The sequence below is a fragment of the Hyla sarda genome, chromosome 4 (genome assembly GCF_029499605.1).
Source record: "Hyla sarda isolate aHylSar1 chromosome 4, aHylSar1.hap1, whole genome shotgun sequence".
Lineage (NCBI taxonomy): Eukaryota > Metazoa > Chordata > Amphibia > Anura > Hylidae > Hyla > Hyla sarda.
The window spans coordinates 218,398,826-218,417,857 of record NC_079192.1 but is presented as its reverse complement, the minus strand read 5'-3'; the positions used below and the strand labels follow the sequence as shown (position 1 = coordinate 218,417,857).

General features: G+C 42.4%; 1 protein-coding gene across 5 annotated transcripts in view; it reads left to right on the top strand.

Annotated features, from left to right (window-relative positions):
- Nucleotides 1-19,032, top strand: part of SRPK2 (SRSF protein kinase 2) — a 157,891-nt gene that overhangs the window by 63,037 nt on the left and 75,822 nt on the right. The window contains exon 1 of one of the 5 annotated variants that reach the window (XM_056573534.1): nt 14,255-14,952. The exons of the other annotated variants lie outside the window; for them this stretch is intronic. Within the exon in view, the coding sequence (XP_056429509.1) occupies nt 14,915-14,952 (38 nt within the window). The 5' untranslated portion in view covers nt 14,255-14,914. Of the gene's footprint in view, nt 1-14,254; nt 14,953-19,032 lie in introns of those variants that run through there. 5 annotated transcript variants of the gene reach the window in all.

Genomic DNA, 19,032 nt, shown 5'->3' with positions numbered 1-19,032 from the left:
ATATGAATTTACTATCCAATATAAAGGGGCATTTTATGTGCTATATTATTCGATTTCTTTATAGTACATCATTAAACAATGTCCATCATGACGTTGCTGGTTTTTTGTGTTTTAGGCAGGTGTTCTCCGTCCCTGAGGGACTTTGGTCACACCCTTTTACAGTTTGGTTCCATCTGTATGATTGACTGTTCTAATAAATGTATATAGAGTGACTGTAGGATATGCAGATAACACGTATGAATGATTAGATTTGCCTTATCTACAAACACGCTGTTATGGTAATATATTACAGAAGGTCGGTTAAGCCATGTGGACATCTGGCAAATACAGAGAGCACCTAATGTTATTGATGTAAATTGGATTACTATGGGCAAAGTCCAAGGCATGCTGTGGATTTCAGAATCTTGTCCCTAAGAGATTCGCATGCATTGGACTGTTTTTTAATATGGATTCTAGGTAGAAAACAAGAAAAGGAATACACATTCTCTTCATTCCATTATTACACCTTTTCAATCTCACATTCATATATTATGTAAGAAAGCTTTTTTTTTTCTTTCTCCCGCTCCTTATTTTCCCCCTTTCATCATTCGTGTTTGTTCTTGTCTTGCTTGTGCTCTTCTTAACTAGTGACTCACTGAAATGACTGCTGCTTACATCATTGTGGGAGCAAATGTGCCCACGGATGTATCCTTGAGAATGAAGTGTTTTATTTTATAGCGGAGGGCTGATCTCCATTTTTATCATTGTATTGCTTTCAGCTTTAAGGTCAGTTCACTTTGTATTTTTCTCACAGACTTTATATGCAGAAAATCCATAGCTTTTACTGTAGCAGAAAAGTGGATAAAATAAAATAAAAATATCCACATGCTGTGGAAAATAATCTTCACAAAATCCATGTGGAAATTGACCCATGTTGCAAGTGTCAAATCTGTGTCATGTTGGTTTATGTTGCAGATAGGCTGTGAATTTTTATGACATATATTTCCCATTTACCTAAATATGAAGATCAGAATCCATAATCTGCAGTGTCTCCACACTTTTCAACTCTGAATGCATCAGCCAGGTTCTTGCATTTACAGACATGGATATTTGTTGGTATCATTTTGTTAAAGGGGTATTCCGGGCAAATTTTTTTATACCCTATCCAAAGGATAGGGGATAAGGTGTCTGATCACCGGGGGCCCGCTGCTGAGACCCCGCGATCTCCCTGTAGCACCCGCATTGTTTGTGGGTGCTTAATCTCCAGTTTCGGAAACCTCCAGGTTTCCGGTACTGGGGACGCGACACCACGCCCCCTCCATTCATGTCTATGGGAAGGGGCGTGACGTGAATGGAAAGTAATAATGAATAAAAATGAACTGAAAATAAAGGAGTCCTGTTTAAAAAAACAACCAAACCCCCCCCCCCCCCCCCCCCCAAATCTTCTACTCAGATCCCCAGGTCTCCCTATGAATGAAACTGTATCGACCATGGCATGTAGGGGTCTCCAATACGCCCCCTCACTGCATCTCTGTGGGAGAGCCGGAGATACACGAGTGGGGATACATTTATCTAAACTGTATAACTCCTTTTACTGACGACTGATCAGACCTTCCTTTTATATTGTGGTTTAAAATAATAATTTTATAAGCAAAATAATGAAACTGGCCTGGACAAAAATCATGGTACCTAGAAATTTTTTGTTGAAAATACTCTTTTTCAGGTAGACACTGCGATTAAGTGATTTCTGTAACTCATAATGAGACTTCTGCACTTGTGTACAGGTATTTGGCCCACTCCTCAAAAGCAAACTGATCATAAAGTCTCATTAAAACAAAAATGGTACCAATGAAAACGACAATTTTAACCCCTTTATTTAATAGCCTGTTTTGACCTTAATGACCAAGGCAAATTTTCAAAATCTGACATGTGTCCACTTATTTGGAAATAACTGTAGAATGCGTTTACTTTGAAAGCTATTCTGACATAGATTTTGACATATTGTACTTTACATTAGTGGTAAATTGTGATTGAGCGGTTTTAGTAATAAAAAAAAATTGGCATTTTTCTAGACTTACTTTACATTTTCTGCTCATACGATAAGTAGCCATACTGCACCATATTAATGATTAATTCACATCTGCAATATGTCTACTTTATGTTCCCATCATTTGATAAACATTCTTATAAGTTTAGCAGCAATTTTCAAGAAAATTTCAGAATCTGATTTTTCAGGGACCAGTTCAGTTCTGAAGTAGAAATGAGGGGCCTGTATTACAGCTGGGCGGTATGACCAAAAATGTGTATCACCGTATTTTTGTAAAAATGGTTCCATGGTATTTAACTGTATTCCCCCCCCAAATCATGTGACTCGTGGGCGCGTACCCCGCCCCCCCAGTTTATCAGCCCACTGCTGCGCTGTCCCCCACAACAGCGCTGCGGCTGATAATTCATTCATTTGAGATACCCCCATAAACCCGATCCTGAGTGCTCCGGGTGGCCTTCCCGACATGGCCCCCTCCCCAACCGATCGCTTCACTGTGTGAAGCGACGAAGGAGAGGGGGAAGGAGGAGACCCTCCACCAGATCCCTGCTATTGGTCCGTCTGTACTGACGGACCAATAGCAGCAATCGCCGGCTGGGGACCACTGTGATTGGTCCCTGGTCGGCTTAGGGAGGCTCAGCTGTGCAACACAGGCAAGCTCCATAAACAAAGTACAATTGGTGACGCAAAAAAAACAAGCCCTCATGGGTTAGTAGGTGGAACATTTTAAGAGTTATGGCTATTAGAAAAAGAGGAGGAAAAAAACAAAAGTGCAAAAATAAAAAAAATCACTGCATCCTCAAGGAGTTAAGTGAAGTCAGGTGATGCTTCTCTCTAGTAGTACAAAATATTTTTTCCACTTCCTAAGCAGTCACAATAGATCCCAACCTCTTTCACAGCACCCTTCTCTGCAGCAGTAGTCATATCAGGCCCCCTACTCATTGGTAGTCTCTGCATTCTACCCCTTCTTTTATTTAGTAAGCTAGTGATTAGGGATCGACCGATTATCGGTTTGGCCGATGTTATCCGCCGATAATCGTGATTTTGGACATTATCGGCAATTACCTTGCCGAAATGCCGATAATACCCCGCCCCCCGGCCAGAGACTACCACCGCCACCCCATCACCTCCCCCCATCCCTGGTGTTATAATTACCTGTTCCTGGGGGTCTGCGATCCTTCTTGCTCCTGCGCTATTGCTGTGCGCTGCGTAATTACGAGTGGCGTCCCCAATGCGACGTCACAGTCAGTACACAGTGACAGTGCAGAACGCCGACGGAGCCAGAAGGATCGCGGACCCCCGGGAACAGGTAATTATAACACCGGGGATGGGGGGAGGCGATGGGGCAGCGGCATGTGGCCAGAGGATGGGGGGAGGCAATGGGGCAGCGGTGGCGGTATGTGGGCAGAGGATGGGGGGGGGGGGGGGGAGGCGATGGGGCAACTGTGATGGTTAGACTCAGGACAGGCAGAGGGAGAGAAGCGGGCAGCGGCGGTCTCTGGCACAGCAAAAGCCGCTGCAGTTCATTGATTTAAAGCGCCCGCTTTAAATCATTGATCTGCAACGGCTTCTGCCCCACCGGGGGGGTTTAAAATAGCCGATAACTTATACCGGAATATCGGCTATCTGCTTGAAAGGCCACAGATTATCTGTATCGGCCCTAAAAAAATCGATATTGGTCGATCCCTACTAGTGATACAATGCGGATAGCTGACCCACCCCATGCTACCCACACCCCCCACGGTTTTGCTGAGTATGCATGGTTTCTGAACGGGAGAGTAAAGGTGACCAAACACATACAATAGCAGAAAAGAACACTTTAAAGTTTGAACACATAAAGGGGTACTCCAGGGAAATGCATTATTTTTTTTCAAATCAACTGGTGCCAGAATGTTAAACAGATTTGTAAAGTACTTCAATTAAAAATCTTAACCCTTCCTTTACTTATTAGCTGCTGTATGCTCCACAGGAAGTTCTTTTCTTTTTAAATGTATTTTCTGCCTGACAGTGCTCTCTGTTGACACCTCTGTCTGTCTCGGGAACTGTCAAAAACAGGAGAGAATTGCCACAGCAAACCTATCCTGCTCTTGTCAGTTCCTGAGACAGACAGAGGTGTAGGCAGTGAGCGCTGTGGTCAAACAGAAAAGACATTTTAAAAGAAAATAACTTTCTGTGGAGCATACAGCAGCTGATAAGTACTTAAAAGGGTTAAGATTTTTAAATATAAGTATTTTATAAATCTGTTTAACCTATTAAGGACCAAGGGCGTACCTGTACGCCCGGAGTCCGCTCCCATTCTATAATGCGTGGCCACGGCGTGGCCCCACATCATAGCGGGTCGGTCCCAGCCTCTAACAACGGCCGGGACCCGTGGCTAACACGGCGTTCAAACTTGAACTGCACATCTAAAGTGAAAGTAAATTGTTGCCGGTTAGCTCAGGGGGCTGTTTGGGATGTCCGCGGTGAAGGGAGGTGTCTGTTACCTTGCCTCCTGGTGTCCGATCGCCAAATGACTGCTCAATGCCTGAGATCCAGGCATGAGCAGTCAAGCGGCAGAATCATTTAACCCCTTCCCTAATAAAAGTTTGAATCCCTCCCCCCTTTTCCCATTTAAAAAAAAACAAAGTGTAAATAAAAATAAACATATGTGGTATCGCCGCGTGCGGAAATGTCAGTTATAAATATATAAAGTTAATTAAACCTCACGCTCAATGGCGTACGCGCAAAAAAAATTCCAAGGTCCAAAATAGTGTATTTATGGTCACTTTTTATATCATGAAAAAATGAATAAAAAGCGATCAAAAAGTCAGATCAATATAAAATTGGTATCGCTAAAAACTGAGCCCTCATATCGCCCCATACCGCTAAAAAAAATGAGCCCTCATATCACCCCATACCCAGAAAAATAAAAAAGTTATAGGGGTCAGAAGATGACAGTGTTAAATAAATACATTTTCCTGCATGTAGTTACGATTTTTTCCAGAAGTACGACAAAATCAAACCTATATAAGTAGGGTATCATTTTAATCGTATGGACCTACAGAATAAAGAGGTGTAATTTTTACTGAAAAATGTACTGGGTAGAAACGGAAGCCCCCAAAAGTTACAAAATGGCATTTTTTATTATTTTTTTTCAATTTTGTCTCACAATGATTTTTTCTTCAGTTTCGTCGTAGATTTTTGGTTAAAATGACTGATGTCATTACAAAGTAGAATTGGTGGCGCAAAAAATAAGCAATAATATGGATTTTTAGGTGCAAAATTGAAAGGGTTATGATTTTTTTAAAGGTAAGGAGGAAAAAATGAGTGCAAAAAACTGGGGGGGAGGGGAGAGACCAAACTCACTGGATTAATTGTGGCAGAGAACAGAACAGAGCCACCTAGTTGCTGTTTTTTCTATTACATTTTAAACCTATTTATGTTGATAATTTTTAAAGCAAGTGAAAGGGAAATAGTCTGCAAATTTTACAAACACTATATTAAAAGTTTTATTTGGTGACAGGTACTCTTTAAATTCTATCTTTTTCATCAAGCATCCATGACATTTTTTGTAATCAGAAAAACAGAAATGCATTATTTAATGCTGCACTGCCCAGTAAAAACACACATTGTTGTATCGATCATATCTTCCAGTTTTGACTTCAACAATTGGTCAGCCAATTGCTAGTCTATGTAAACTAGCCAGTGATTTGAGGATTGAAGGCTTCCTGGGGGTCTAAACAAAAGCAGGAAGCACTGCTCAGCCAAGAGGGGGCACAATGAGGGATGGGGCAGGGGTGTATAAAGTGTGGTTTTGTCTGGGCAATCTTGGCAGCTCCTTTTTATTATGAAGCTGGTCAGACCGATCACCATGGGTCTATTGCCAGAAACCAACTGTTATGGCCAGAGAAAGCCATTGGAATGAGGCTCTCTGCTCTGGCAGTATGATTTTAATGTTATTTCACTGATCATATGTATATAATTTGTCTTGATATATCCCTGAGTTGTCAGCGTTAAAAAAAAAAGTCTTCAAAAATCTTTGGCAGCCATGATCCATATGGAGCCAATGCTCCACAGGTTCCAGCCAAAGCACTTTTTATCTAGATTTTTTTTCTGTCTTCCCATTCCCTAAATATCTGTGCTATTAGTTTTGATGCGTGTTGTGTTAATGAGGGCCTTGCTAGTTCTTCTTAGGCACAGCAACCTATACCGCGCACTGTTGACAACCCTCTTGGCTGTCTAAGGTTAGATTCACACCGTGTTTTGTTAACTACGGTTCCCGTATACGGCTGGGAGGAGGGGGCGGGGCTTAATCGCGGCGCCCGCACTCAGCCGTATTTGGGAACCATAGTTAATGCATGTCTATTAGCCGACCGGAGTGAACCGCAGCCTCCGATCGGCTTCGTTTTCGGCCGTATGCGTTTTCCCGACCGCAGTCGACCACGTTTTTGCCTGCAGTTGGGAAACCGCATACGGACGAAAATGCAGCCGACCGGAGGCTGCGGTTCACTCCGGTTGGCTCATAGACATGCATTGAATATGGTTTCCGAAAACGGCTGAGTGTGGGCGCCGCGATTAAGCCCCGCCCCCCTCCTCCCAGCCATATACGGGAACCGTAGTTAACAAAACGTGGTGTGAACCCTCCCTAATTAGGATGTCCACACTGGAAACAGGAATGCTTTAATAGCACAAAAAGCTATGGCTCATAAAGCTATGACACCAACATCTATTTGCAATCATTTATAGTGTTGAGATATATAATGTATAATCCATATATTATATGCTATGATTGTTAGCCTTCATAGTGAGGGGGCAGAATTTATGTCAATCTGCTTTAGTTTTTGGAATGAACGAATTTAGCAAATCATGGTGCATGCCATATTTGTGCAGCAATCCAGTGACTTTTTTTTCTTGACATTTACCTATTTTAAATAGTATATTTTGTGTATTGTGAGTTGTCGTAGTCTCCAATATACAACATATTTATTAATTTAAAAGCTGGTAAGTGGTGCAAACGTTCTAGTACACATGTAACGCGCATAGCTTAAATTTTTTAAACTTTGACAGACCTGGATGTGCCAGCTTTATTTAGAGGTGTTTGTCTTTTGTGACTTTAGACGGGTACAACGCACCATTCTTTGTAAATCTCCTGTGCCTCTGTGCTTCCCCAGTAATTGCTGAGAAGGCAAAGCTGTATCTGTACCTTCCTTTGCTGTTCCTTTTTACTCTTGAGAGCATTGTAATGCATATAAACAATTAGATATTTAATCTGTTCTATTCAGCATGATCATTATGAAGGTTGCCTTCGAGACATTGAAGCATGTAGGTGTGTATGTAGGTAGCCTGTTTATGAGTCACTACTAAGTCATCCCAGCAGTGTACTGTTCCTGCTTTTCATAACTGATCCACTAAACCTCCAGAAAATGTCTTGGTAAGAAGAATGAGTTTCAGATGTTAAGGATAATGATGTCTTTATACCCTGGGCCCTGATAAACCAATGTATGATTTAGGAGTACAAGCTTGTATTAGTGTATACTTGTATTAGTAATGGCCTACCATTTCCAGTCTTAAGCTTGTATATATGATTTGTTAAAGGACATCTGCAGCAAAAGACAACTTACCCCCTATCCACAGGATAGGGGATAAGTGTCTGATCGCGGGGGTCCGACTGCTGGGACTCCCTGCGATCTCCTGTGCAGGAGGCATGCCGGCAGCAGCATGACGTCACGGCCGCCACGCCTCCTCCATGTATCTATCTATATGGGAGAGGCAGGGAGGCAGCGTTTGTGCCTCCCCACCTCTCCCGTAGAGCTGTCTGGGGAGGGGGGCGTACTGCTCACATAGAGCGGCAATACGGGGGCCAGTTTGGGAGATCGCGGGGGTCCCATCGGTCGGACCCCTGCGATCAAAGATGTATCCCTTATTCTGTGGATAGGGGATACGCTTTCTTTTTCTGCAGATGTCCTTTAAGTTATCCGTGTATTGAGACTTGTCACTTACTTTTGGGAGTCTGTTCATGGATTGTCTATCAGGAAACTTGGATTTTCCTAGTCTGATTATATATTTTTTATAAATTATTGATTTTTATACAGTCTGAGGGATGTTTACCACTGGCCACAGACATAACTGTTATGTATTTGTTAGCTATAATTTTATTGTCTATTGTAAGAAAAATGTTCTGTTTGGTGGATATCTGTACCGTATGTTAATGAACGATTGTTCTTACGTCAAAATGTAGCTGTACGTAGTAAATGTTATTATCTTTACTGTTGTCTTATACATATTTTTTTTTGTCTGTTACCAGCTTTAACCCCTAAAGGACTGAGCCCTTTTTCGCAATTCTGACCACCGTCGCTTTACAAATTAACGCGAAAACGCTTTTACCGAATATTCTGATTATGAGATTGTTTTTTCGTCATTCTACTTTATTTTGGTGGTAAATTTTCATCGTTACTTGCATCCTTTTTTTGGTGAAAAATCCCAAAATTCCATGAAAATTTAGCATTTTTCTAACTTTGAAGCTCTCTACTTGTATGGAAAATGGATATTCCCAATAAATTTTATTTTTCTTCACAAATACAATATGTCCACTTTATGTTGGCGTCATAAAATGGACATATTTTTGCTTTTTGAAAAAACTAGAGGGCTTTAAAGTAGAGCAGCAATTTTCAAAAAATTCATGAAAATTGCTAAATCTGAAGGGACAGATGTTACAGAACTACAACTCCCAGCATGCCTGGGCAGTCCAGGCATGCTGAGAGTTGTAGTTTGGCAACATCTGGAGGGCTACCGTTTGGGCACCACTGTAACAGTGGTCTCCAAACTGTGACCCTCCAGATGTTGCAAAACTACAACTCCCAGCTTGCCCAGTAAAGATCACTTTACTTTCACTTTCAATTCCCCCCACTGTAGTTTCTCTACCTGACCCAGGATCCAGCAGTCTCCAGCGACAATCGGGGATCTCCAGGCATCTTGTCCTGCAGGTACCGGCCTCCATCTTCTTCCCACGATCCCCTCGACATCCAGGGGAGGGCAGTTCTGCCATTGGTCAGAATCAGTTCTGACCAATGGCAGGGGATAGGAGGAGATCGCAGCTCTACGACCTCACTCCCAGCCCTCAAGATGATAGGGGCTGTCCCTGACAGCTCCGATCATCGCTATTTTCCGGGTGATCGGGTCACCAGAGACCCGGAATAGCAGAAAATCGCATGTCTGAATTGACATGCGATTGCGATTTTCAGCGATCACCTACATGGGAGGGGGGGGGGGTCTCAGGACCCCCCTGGGCAATGTGCCGGGGTGCCTGCTGAATGATTTCAGCTGGCATCCCGATCCGGTCCCCAACCGACCCCGACCAGAATTCCCACGGGCGTATGCATACGCCCGCGTCCTGAACAGGTTAAAGGGAATCTGACAGCAGCATCACCCTCATTAACCCCTTAAGGACGCAGGACGTAAATGTACGTCCTGGTGAGGTGGTACTTAACGCACCAGGACGTACATTTACGTCCTAAGCATAACCGCGGGCATCGGAGCGATGCCCGTGTCATGCGCGGCTGATCCCGGCTGCTAATCGCAGCCAGGGACCCGCCGGCAATGGCCGACGCCCGCGATCTCGCGGGCGTCCGCCATTAACCCCTCAGGTGCCGGGATCAATACAGATCCCGGCATCTGCGGCGGTTCGCGATTTAAATGAACGATCGGATCGCCCGCAGCGCTGCTGCGGGGATCCGATCATTCATAACGCCGCACGGAGGTCCCCTCTCCTTCCTCCGTGCGGCTCCCGGCGTCTCCTGCTCTGGTCTGTGATCGAGCAGACCAGAGCAGGAGATGACCGATAATACTGATCTGTTCTATGTCCTATACATAGAACAGATCAGTATTAGCAATCATGGTATTGCTATGAATAGTCCCCTATGGGGACTATTCAAGTGTAAAAAAAAATGTAAAAAAATGTAAAAGTAAAAGTAAAAAAAAAGTGAAAAATCCCCTCCCCCAATAAAAAAGTAAAACGTCCGTTTTTTCCTATTTTACCCCCAAAAAGCGTAAAAAACATTTTTTATACACATATTTGGTATCGCCGCGTGCGTAAATGTCCGAACTATTAAAATAAAATGTTAATGATCCCGTACGGTGAACGGCGTGAACGAAAAAAAATAAAAAAAAGTCCAAAATTCCTACTTTTTTAATACATTTTATTTAAAAAAAATTATAAAAAATGTATTAAAAGTTTTTTATATGCAAATGTGGTATCAAAAAAAAGTACAGATCATGGCGCAAAAAATGAGCCCCCATACCGCCGCTTATACGGAAAAATAAAAAAGTTAGAGGTCATCAAAATAAAGGGATTATAAACGTACTAATTTTGTTAAAAAGTTTGTGATTTTTTTTTAAGCGCAACAATAATATAAAAGTATATAATAATGGGTATCATTTTAATCATATGGACCCTCAGAATAAAGAACACATGTCACTTTTACCATAAATTGTACGGCGTGAAAACAAAACCTTCCAAAATTAGCAAAATTGCGTTTTTCGTTTTAATTTCCCCACAAAAATAGTGTTTTTTGGTTGCGCCATACATTTTATGATATAATGAGTTATGTCATTACAAAGGACAACTGGTCGCGCAAAAAACAAGCCCTCATACTAGTCTGTGGATGAAAATATAAAAGAGTTATGATTTTTAGAAGGCGAGGAGGAAAAAATGAAAACGTAAAAATTAAATTGTCTGAGTCCTTAAGGCCAAAATGGGCTGAGTCCTTAAGGGGTTAATCTGCTTGCACTGCCTGATGGCACAGGTTACTATGATCACAATGGTCTTTACCTTAGTTACCTACGTGGTGCCAGTCCTGAGATATCACAAACAATTCTAATATGTCAATTAGGATCTTTTGTGCACTATAGGTGTTCCCTAGCCCCTTTTGGAGTCCTGGTACTCCTTTCTAGACAGTCCCTGGTAAATCATAATCTTCTTCTTCTGCACGTAGTCACTACGGCCCAGGTTTGTAAAACTGTGTGAGAAAAAAAAGTGGAGAGATTTTTTTCCACAGTAACAAATCACAGCTCAGCTAATGAGTTGTGATAAAGTGAAAGCTGAGCTGTGATTGGTTGCTGTGGGAAAATCACTCTACTTTTTCTCTCACACAGTTTGATAACTCCCCTGTGATATGCTGTGAGATCCCAAACGATCACCACACATGTATGGGATCTCATCATATAGCAGCTAAGTGCATAAGAGGCAAATTATAAATATTTATTCGGGGACAGGAGGTCAGGTACTGGGAAAAACAGTGAGGGAACTCATCCAAGATTTCCACTCAAGTGCTGGTCCTGCTAATGGGAATGGTGTTCCTGCTGTGGAAAAAGTGCAGGAACTCAGCTCCCATGCGTTCCTGCAGGACTTGAGCCCTGTTTGGGGATGTGCATCAGGAACTGGCAGGAAGGAGTACCAGTGCACCAAGGTGCTGGAGAACATGTCCCTAGTGCATCAAAGATCCTAATTTCCATATTAGTTTTTTTTTTGTGATATTTTTTGGGAACAGCACCACGAAGAAAAATAGGGTAAAGACCATTGTGATCAGCGTAATCCACAACAGGCAGCAGTTTAGCGCAGGTAGTGCTGTTGTCAGTTTCCCCTTAAAGGGGTACTCCGGTGAAAACCTTTTTTCTTTTAAATCAACTGGTGGCAGAAAGTTAAACATATTTGTAAATTACTTCTATTAAAAAAAATGTTAATCCTTCCTGTACTTATTAGCTGCTGAATACTACAGAGGAAATTATTTTCTTTTTGGAATGCTCTCTGATGACATCACGACCGCAGTTCTTTCGTTGCTGACGTTATTATAATAATAATAATAACGCCATTATTTATTGTTGTCCTTAGTGGGATTTGAACCCAAGTCCCCTGCACTGTAAGGCAGCAGTGCTAACCACTGAGCCACCATGCTGCCCTTAGCATACATCTGCTATGCATGGTTGCTAAAATGGACAGAGATGTCAGCAGAGAGCACTGTGTTCGTGATGTCATCAGTGTTCCAAAAAGAAAGGAATTTCCACTGTAGCATTCAGCAGCTAATAAGTACTGGAAGGATTAAGATTTTTAAAAAGAAGTAATTTACAAATATGTTAAACTTTCTGCCACCAGTTGATTTAAAAGAAAAAAAGGTTTTCACCGGAGTACCCCTTTAAGGCGTTGGCCGGGTTTAGGCTGAGTTCACATTTCTGGAGATTCCGCAGCAGAGTCATATTGATTTCAATGGGATTCTGCTGTGCGGTGCATATGGAAGATGTTTCTGGTGCAGAAATTCCGATTCCAGTGTCCGCAGAAAGAATGGACATTGAAATGCATTGCCGTCAATGGAGAGATTATCCGTGTTGTTCATTCCCAGTGTTGTTCCTTGACAGGAGCAGAACAACAGAACTGATAGCAGTGCTGGATCTGTCACATGTCAAAACAGGACAGTGCTGATGTTACAGGGTGTTAACTTTTATTATAGTTTTTACATTCTGGTCATTCTAATATAGAAGAAAAAGACAGTATCCAAACTGATAAGAAAACATTTGTGAAAACAGACACATGACCTTGGAGAGCTTGATAAATCTGGGCCAGTGAGTTTATATTCAATCTGAGACAAAAATGTTTGTCTCCGACATATGGCAACCAATCACAGCTCAGTTTTTGTTAAAGTGAGCTGTGATTGGTTGCCTTTTGTCTCAGACAGATTAATAAATGAGAGACAAGTGTATAAAGACGAGACTGATGTGACTTAATAGGTGATGGGGATTTAATAGGTCAATCAAGTGCAAACAGCTGCCGTCGTCTATGATGTCAGACAACACTGTGAGCGAAGGTGAGGTTATCATTGATCCCAATGGCTGTCCAGGCATGCTGGGAATTGTAGTTTTGCAACAGCTGGAGGCACACTTATTGGGAAACACTGGTCTTGATGGCCTCTGCATGGTAAAACATCCAGTAAGAGCTGCAGTACAGTGTAGAGCATTCTTTATTCTAGCTATGATGGGCATTTCACCAATCCTTGTTCTATCCGACATTTAGTTAGGAAAAACATCATTATGGGTCAGATCATTTTTCTCTCCAGTGAATCTCATCCTCCTCCATAGTAAATCCTTCCCCTGTATTCTCTCTTGTTTGAGGTTGGTAATGTATAATATCACATGTACAGTGATCCCTCAACTTACAATAGTTTCAACATACAATGGTCTTTTCTGGACCATTGTAACTTGAAACCAGACTCAACATACAATGCTACGGACAATCCAGATCTGTGAAACAAGTCAAGGGCTGGAAGAACCGACCAATCGGAATGGACATTTTACTGGTAAAACCCCTGTATTACTGAAGTGCATACACTGACTGGCTGGTAGCGCCTCCCTACAGTACAGGGAGGTATTAGATGTTCTGTACTATTTACCTGTACCAGGGTTACCTGTTCCTTTGAACACCAGGTGAGGGCGGCTCCATGTTACCTTTTTAGGACATTGTGGATTCTGTACAAAACCCTGAAGAAGCTCCTGTCCTCTACATAGACCAGCGTTTCCCAACCAGGGTGCCTCCAGCTGTTGCAAAACTACAACTCCCAGCATGCCCGGACAGCCTTCGGCTGTCCGGGCATGCTGGGACTTGTAGTTTTGCAGCAGCTGGAGACACCCTGGTTAGGAAACACTGTCAGACAGTAGTTTACAGCTCCCAGCAGATCTTTCTTACTTTTATATGTAAGGATTTGCTTTATCTATATTAGTTATCTACTTATTTTTCTTTAATCCTCACATTTTCCTATTTTTGGATGACATTTTGGTGGCTTCAGAACCAATTCCCAGGTTTCCATAGAGTTCTGGTCTCAACATACAATGGTTGTCCTGGAACCAATTAACATTGTAACTTGAGGGAGCACTGTATTGCCCTCCTTCCAATGATATATATTCAGCCTGCTTTATCATAGGGCTCGGAATCTCTTTCCTCTCTGCTGTGAATATGGATCACACATTGTAAAGGATGCGATAGTCACCTTTGTGATAACCTTGAGTTCTATGGGGTGAAGATGAGAATCCTAACTGGTACATGATGTACCCTCCCTCCCCCAATCCTGGCAGAGGTCTGGTAATTCTGTGCCCCCTTACAGGCTGGGCATTTTCCCTTTCTGTCCACTGCTATAGAACAACATGTAAGCTCTGCTGATGGGTGTTGCTGTTCCTTGGCTCGGAGCAATGTGTAATTTGTGTGAGGGGTGGCCACAGGAAATCTAAGAAGCCAGACGCACCAAATGCACGAACATTCTGACATCTACATGTAAAAGGTTCCTCTGTGCAATTCTAGATACACCAGCCCATGGAGGAGTGGGCTCCTGATAACCTCCATCAAGGAGATCTGCTTTCTGGGATCTATTTGGTGGTTCATTGGATCTACTCTTAAAGCCTCCTTTTGCATGGCAGGAATAAAAAGCGATCCGTCCATGGAGAGATGACATCTCTGCTTCGGTTATCAGGGAGCTGCTGCCTAATGCAGCCCTTTCATTCTCTGCTTAGAAACACCCCTGTGCTTGAAAGGAATGGTACTTCCTGCTTTCATAAACAGTCATGTGTATAGTTCAGCCAGGCCTGATGCCTCTGGAGCTTTCTTTTTCTGAAAAGCCCCAGTAAATTGCCTTTCCGTTTTCGTTTTTTTTATTTTATTTTTCCTTTTTTTTTATTTTTATTTTTTTTATTTTTATTTTTTTATTCATCTGTGATGCCACCAATTCAGTAGCCTTCGGTCTCCAGAACGGATTACTCTCCAGCTCCGGATTTCTCATATCTATGTCCCTTCCTTTGGCAAGTCAAGACACAGCAGACAATCCTGGTAGGGAATATTTTCAGATTTTTCCGGAAACCAAGTAGAAGATTGAGCTGCTGATGTCAGTTAACTCCGAGAAGTCGTCCTCTTCAGAAAGGTACATGTACGACTTTGGCCTGGGGAATTAGCATTGTGGGGGGGGGGGGGGGGGGTGTTACTTATATGGTGGTCCCCTGACTTTGGCGTTTCATTGAATCCATAGTATTGATTTGTGTTGTGGTGAACAAACAGCGTTGTTCTAGTATATATTGGAATTTGTATGTGATGATTGGTATTCATTGTGTGATGGTCGACTGTCTTGTGCTGTACCCTTTCTGTCTGTCTCCGATGCTGAGCTAAAGAATGTCTATATAAAATGCAGGCATGTTGGTATAGAAGGGAGTGCCCTTAACAATTTGGAGTGGAATTGCTATCCGGCATGGGTTAGTCATATACATAAGCATGGATGCAGTTTAACAAGTCTGTGACGGTTTACCATATTCACTGCAAGCGTCTTGCTACCTCTGCACGTACGTGATAAGTATTCTTCTGCCGAGACATTCCTCAGTCTGATCAGATGAATCCCTTCCCGAAATACTTCATGGTATACATTAGTCGGTGCTTATAATGACATTGATGTGCTAATTTTGTTCATATTACCGCTCTGACAGCATGAAATTTACACTGCAATAGACTCACACTGTAATGTAAACTCACACTCTAGGCTAGTGTTTCCCACGCAGGGCGCCTTCAGCTGTTGCTAAACTACAGCTCCCAGCATGCCCGGACAGCCAACGGCTGTCCGGGCATGCTGGGAGTTGTAGTTTTGCAACAGCTGGAGGTGCCCTACTGCTCTAGGTAAAACAGCCAGGAAATTAAATGATAGACATTTTTTTTGATACATTTATACAATTCTTTAACGTTTTATTATATAAAGTCAGGTGCTGTTATAGGTGCTGTTATATTTTGTTTATACAAAATGTTGAAAACTTAATGGGGGAGATTTATTAAAACCTGTGAAGAGTGGTGCAATTGCCCATAGCAACCAATCGGCACATGACTATGACCCAACTCCAGGGCCTAAACTCATCACCTGATTGCATCTTTCATTTTTAAAGAGGCCTGTGAAAAGTGAAAGGAGCAATCTGCGGTTGCTATGGGCAACTGCACCACTCTATCTCTACACAGGTTTTGACATATCTCCCCCAATATGTTTAAACAAATATATAAAAGAACAAGAACAATGTCTTTGTTGCATATAGCAGCCAACCACAGTGCAACTTTATCAGTTTTTTTTACACCTTAGGGGTAGGGTCACCCGTAGTGCATCCACAGCGTATTTGACACTGTGCATGTGCTACAGATCGCCCCTAGAGTGTGCCTCCTGTTGTGCCTGTGTGTCCTACTTTGTCTGCTCATAGCAGCAGTGTGCCGCTATGAGCAGACACACAGTGATCTGTGAGTCACCATGCGCATGCACAGCGTACTCACAGACATCATGGCCGCTCTCTGCCTAGCTCGGGAGCAGGGGAGCGACCGCAATGTCTGTGAGTACTCTTGCAGATCACCGCCTGTCTGCTCGTAGCGACTGATTGCTGCTACGAGCAGACAAATCGGGACACACGAGCACAGTAGGAGGCACACTCTAGGGCTGGTCAGTAGCACATGCACAGCGTCATATACGCTGCGCATGCGCTATGTGTGTGATCCGGCCCTAACAAAAAATGAAAGCTGTCTTGTTGGATGCTATGGGCAACAAAGACCGTTTCAGACAGTTTTATATATCTTCCTTGTCTCCCATGCATTTCTTAATGCAGCGGTTTTACACACACACACAAAAAAAATCGATATATAGATCTATCTCTACAGTACTTCTCATGGCTACGTCAAGAGACGTACATATATCTTTTTTTTCAAGTCTATGATAGATGCTAAAATGGCCATTCACTGCTGTTCTGTGAAGCTTAGAAAGTGTTTACAATATTAGAATATATATTTATGACATAAATCTGAATAAAAGATGTTTATAGTGCAGATGTATGCACATCCCTTGACATAGCCATAGCAACCACAATGAAAGCATCCATTGTTTACATTCTTCGGCTGCATTCAAAGAACTGAAAATGGTGCACATTAGGTTTCTGTTACAAAGTTACTGTTTTTTTTTTTTTTTGCCTGGCTAAACAGATGTGGTAAAAAAAAAAAACAACCTCTTATAAACTAATGAATTGACATAAATCGGCCAAGAATGTCACAGGTGACCATATTAAATGTGCTGAAAATACGTGTACGAGGAGTGGGGGGGGGGGGGGGGTCATTATTCGTATACATAGATTACATAGTTGACACCAGAGCTAGAAATACTTGATGGTGAGGTCATCGCTGTATCTGAACCATCCTGATCTGAAGTCGTACGGAAGTACAACACAGCTGTTACCATCACGGCATCTCTGCTCTCCTGTTTGACACTGCACCATGTCTGTTAAATAAAGGAAATATGAAGCTACGTTCCTGGTGAGTGCCAGCTTCAACTTTCTTTTCACTTGCAAATGTGGAAGAAAAGGCAACTCATACTGTGGCTGTCGTCACACGAGAATATGTAATTAAAAATGGTCAAAACACAGTCACCATGGCAACTGAAAAAGCATCTATAGCTGCATTTCATCTTCCCTGTATGCATTCAGTAGCTGGGGCACGTATACCTGCTAATGAATTAATGGATCCAGGCAGTCACAGCATTCCTGATGCAGCAGAAGTAGTCACAGTCCAGTCCTGCCCAACAATGGGGACGACGACGTCAGCTGTCAAACTCTTCATGCAGAGATCAATGGAGACCGGGACAAACGATTCTTGCTTGCAGCTTCCTACCAACATAGGGTGTAGAGTTAGGTCCGTGCTGGAGGAGAGCCATAGATTAGAATGGCGGTACTGTTGTGACGGTGCTACTGGTGCAATGTAGCTGGTAGTGAGTTATGGTGAGATCATAATAGTTACAGTGAGACTGCAAACAACTATTCTAGTTAAATTGTGGGGGTCAGTTTAGGGCACTACCTGCTTTTTGGCTGATTTAAGGATGTAAAGAGTGACTCCTGTTGTGGGCGCTATGTGAATGCTGTATTCTGATGCCACTAGCCTTAGCACTAGCGGGATATTGTAAGCGCAGTGAGGGCAGACTTTGTTTAGTTGAGCTGTCTGGCAGTGAATGGGTTATAGCTCTAGTTACTTTATTGGGATGACAAGGGCTAATATGAGATTGATTAACAGCACCTACCTGAATTGGACATTATTGGGAAATAAAAGCAAGACAAACCTGCTGCTGGGAAAATGTGTTCAGGCCATGGTAGCTGAATCATCATTCTCTCCCGTTTGCCTAATGTTCTACTGCCGGACCTATTACTGCAGATTTGTCTTACTGGGAGGACAGACAAGCAAACAATTTTTCTTGTCATTTTTGATGTGTTGTAAAGTGATCTGTAATATATCAGAAGTGCTATATAGTTAATTTCTGACCTAATTTAACATTGTCTCACAACTCACTAGCATAAACAGTAGTAATGTTCTTAAAATGTTAGTGTGCAAAAACATTCTGCCCATATTTATTTGCATAGTTTAATTCATCTGGTGCCATGCTGGTGTCTTTCACTTTGCAAAGAGACACAAGGCCTTGTGTTATTATTTTTATGTATTTTTATTTTTTTTCTTGTGTCAAAGAATTATGTTCCAAATGCTTTTTACATGGCACTTAGTGCTGCATTTTCTCCACATTGAAGTCACTAAACAAAAAAACATGGCAGAAGCCAAGTCAGGTGAAACATGCTACAGGGTAAGTTTACATGGGCCGATTACCCATAAGATACCCACTGCAATTTGGAGCTGGGGAGGGTTTTTTTCAGTGTAAAATCCACAGCAGACCCCATTAATGTCAATGTAATCTGCCTGCGGAATACCTGCAGCTGTAAACTAGCACCTTATGTACTCTAAGTACTCATTCACGTGGCAGAATTTCCAAGCAAAATCCTGCTGAAGCATTCCGCTTGGAAGGTCTGTTGCAGCAGCCTCCCATTGGTTTTAATAGGATCCTGCTGCATTGTGCATATGGCACAATTTCTGCAGCAGAAAATTGGTGAGGATTTGTGTTTATTTAATTGTCTGCAGTTATGACATGACCTTTTTTTGTTAATCACTCCTAGCAGTGGGC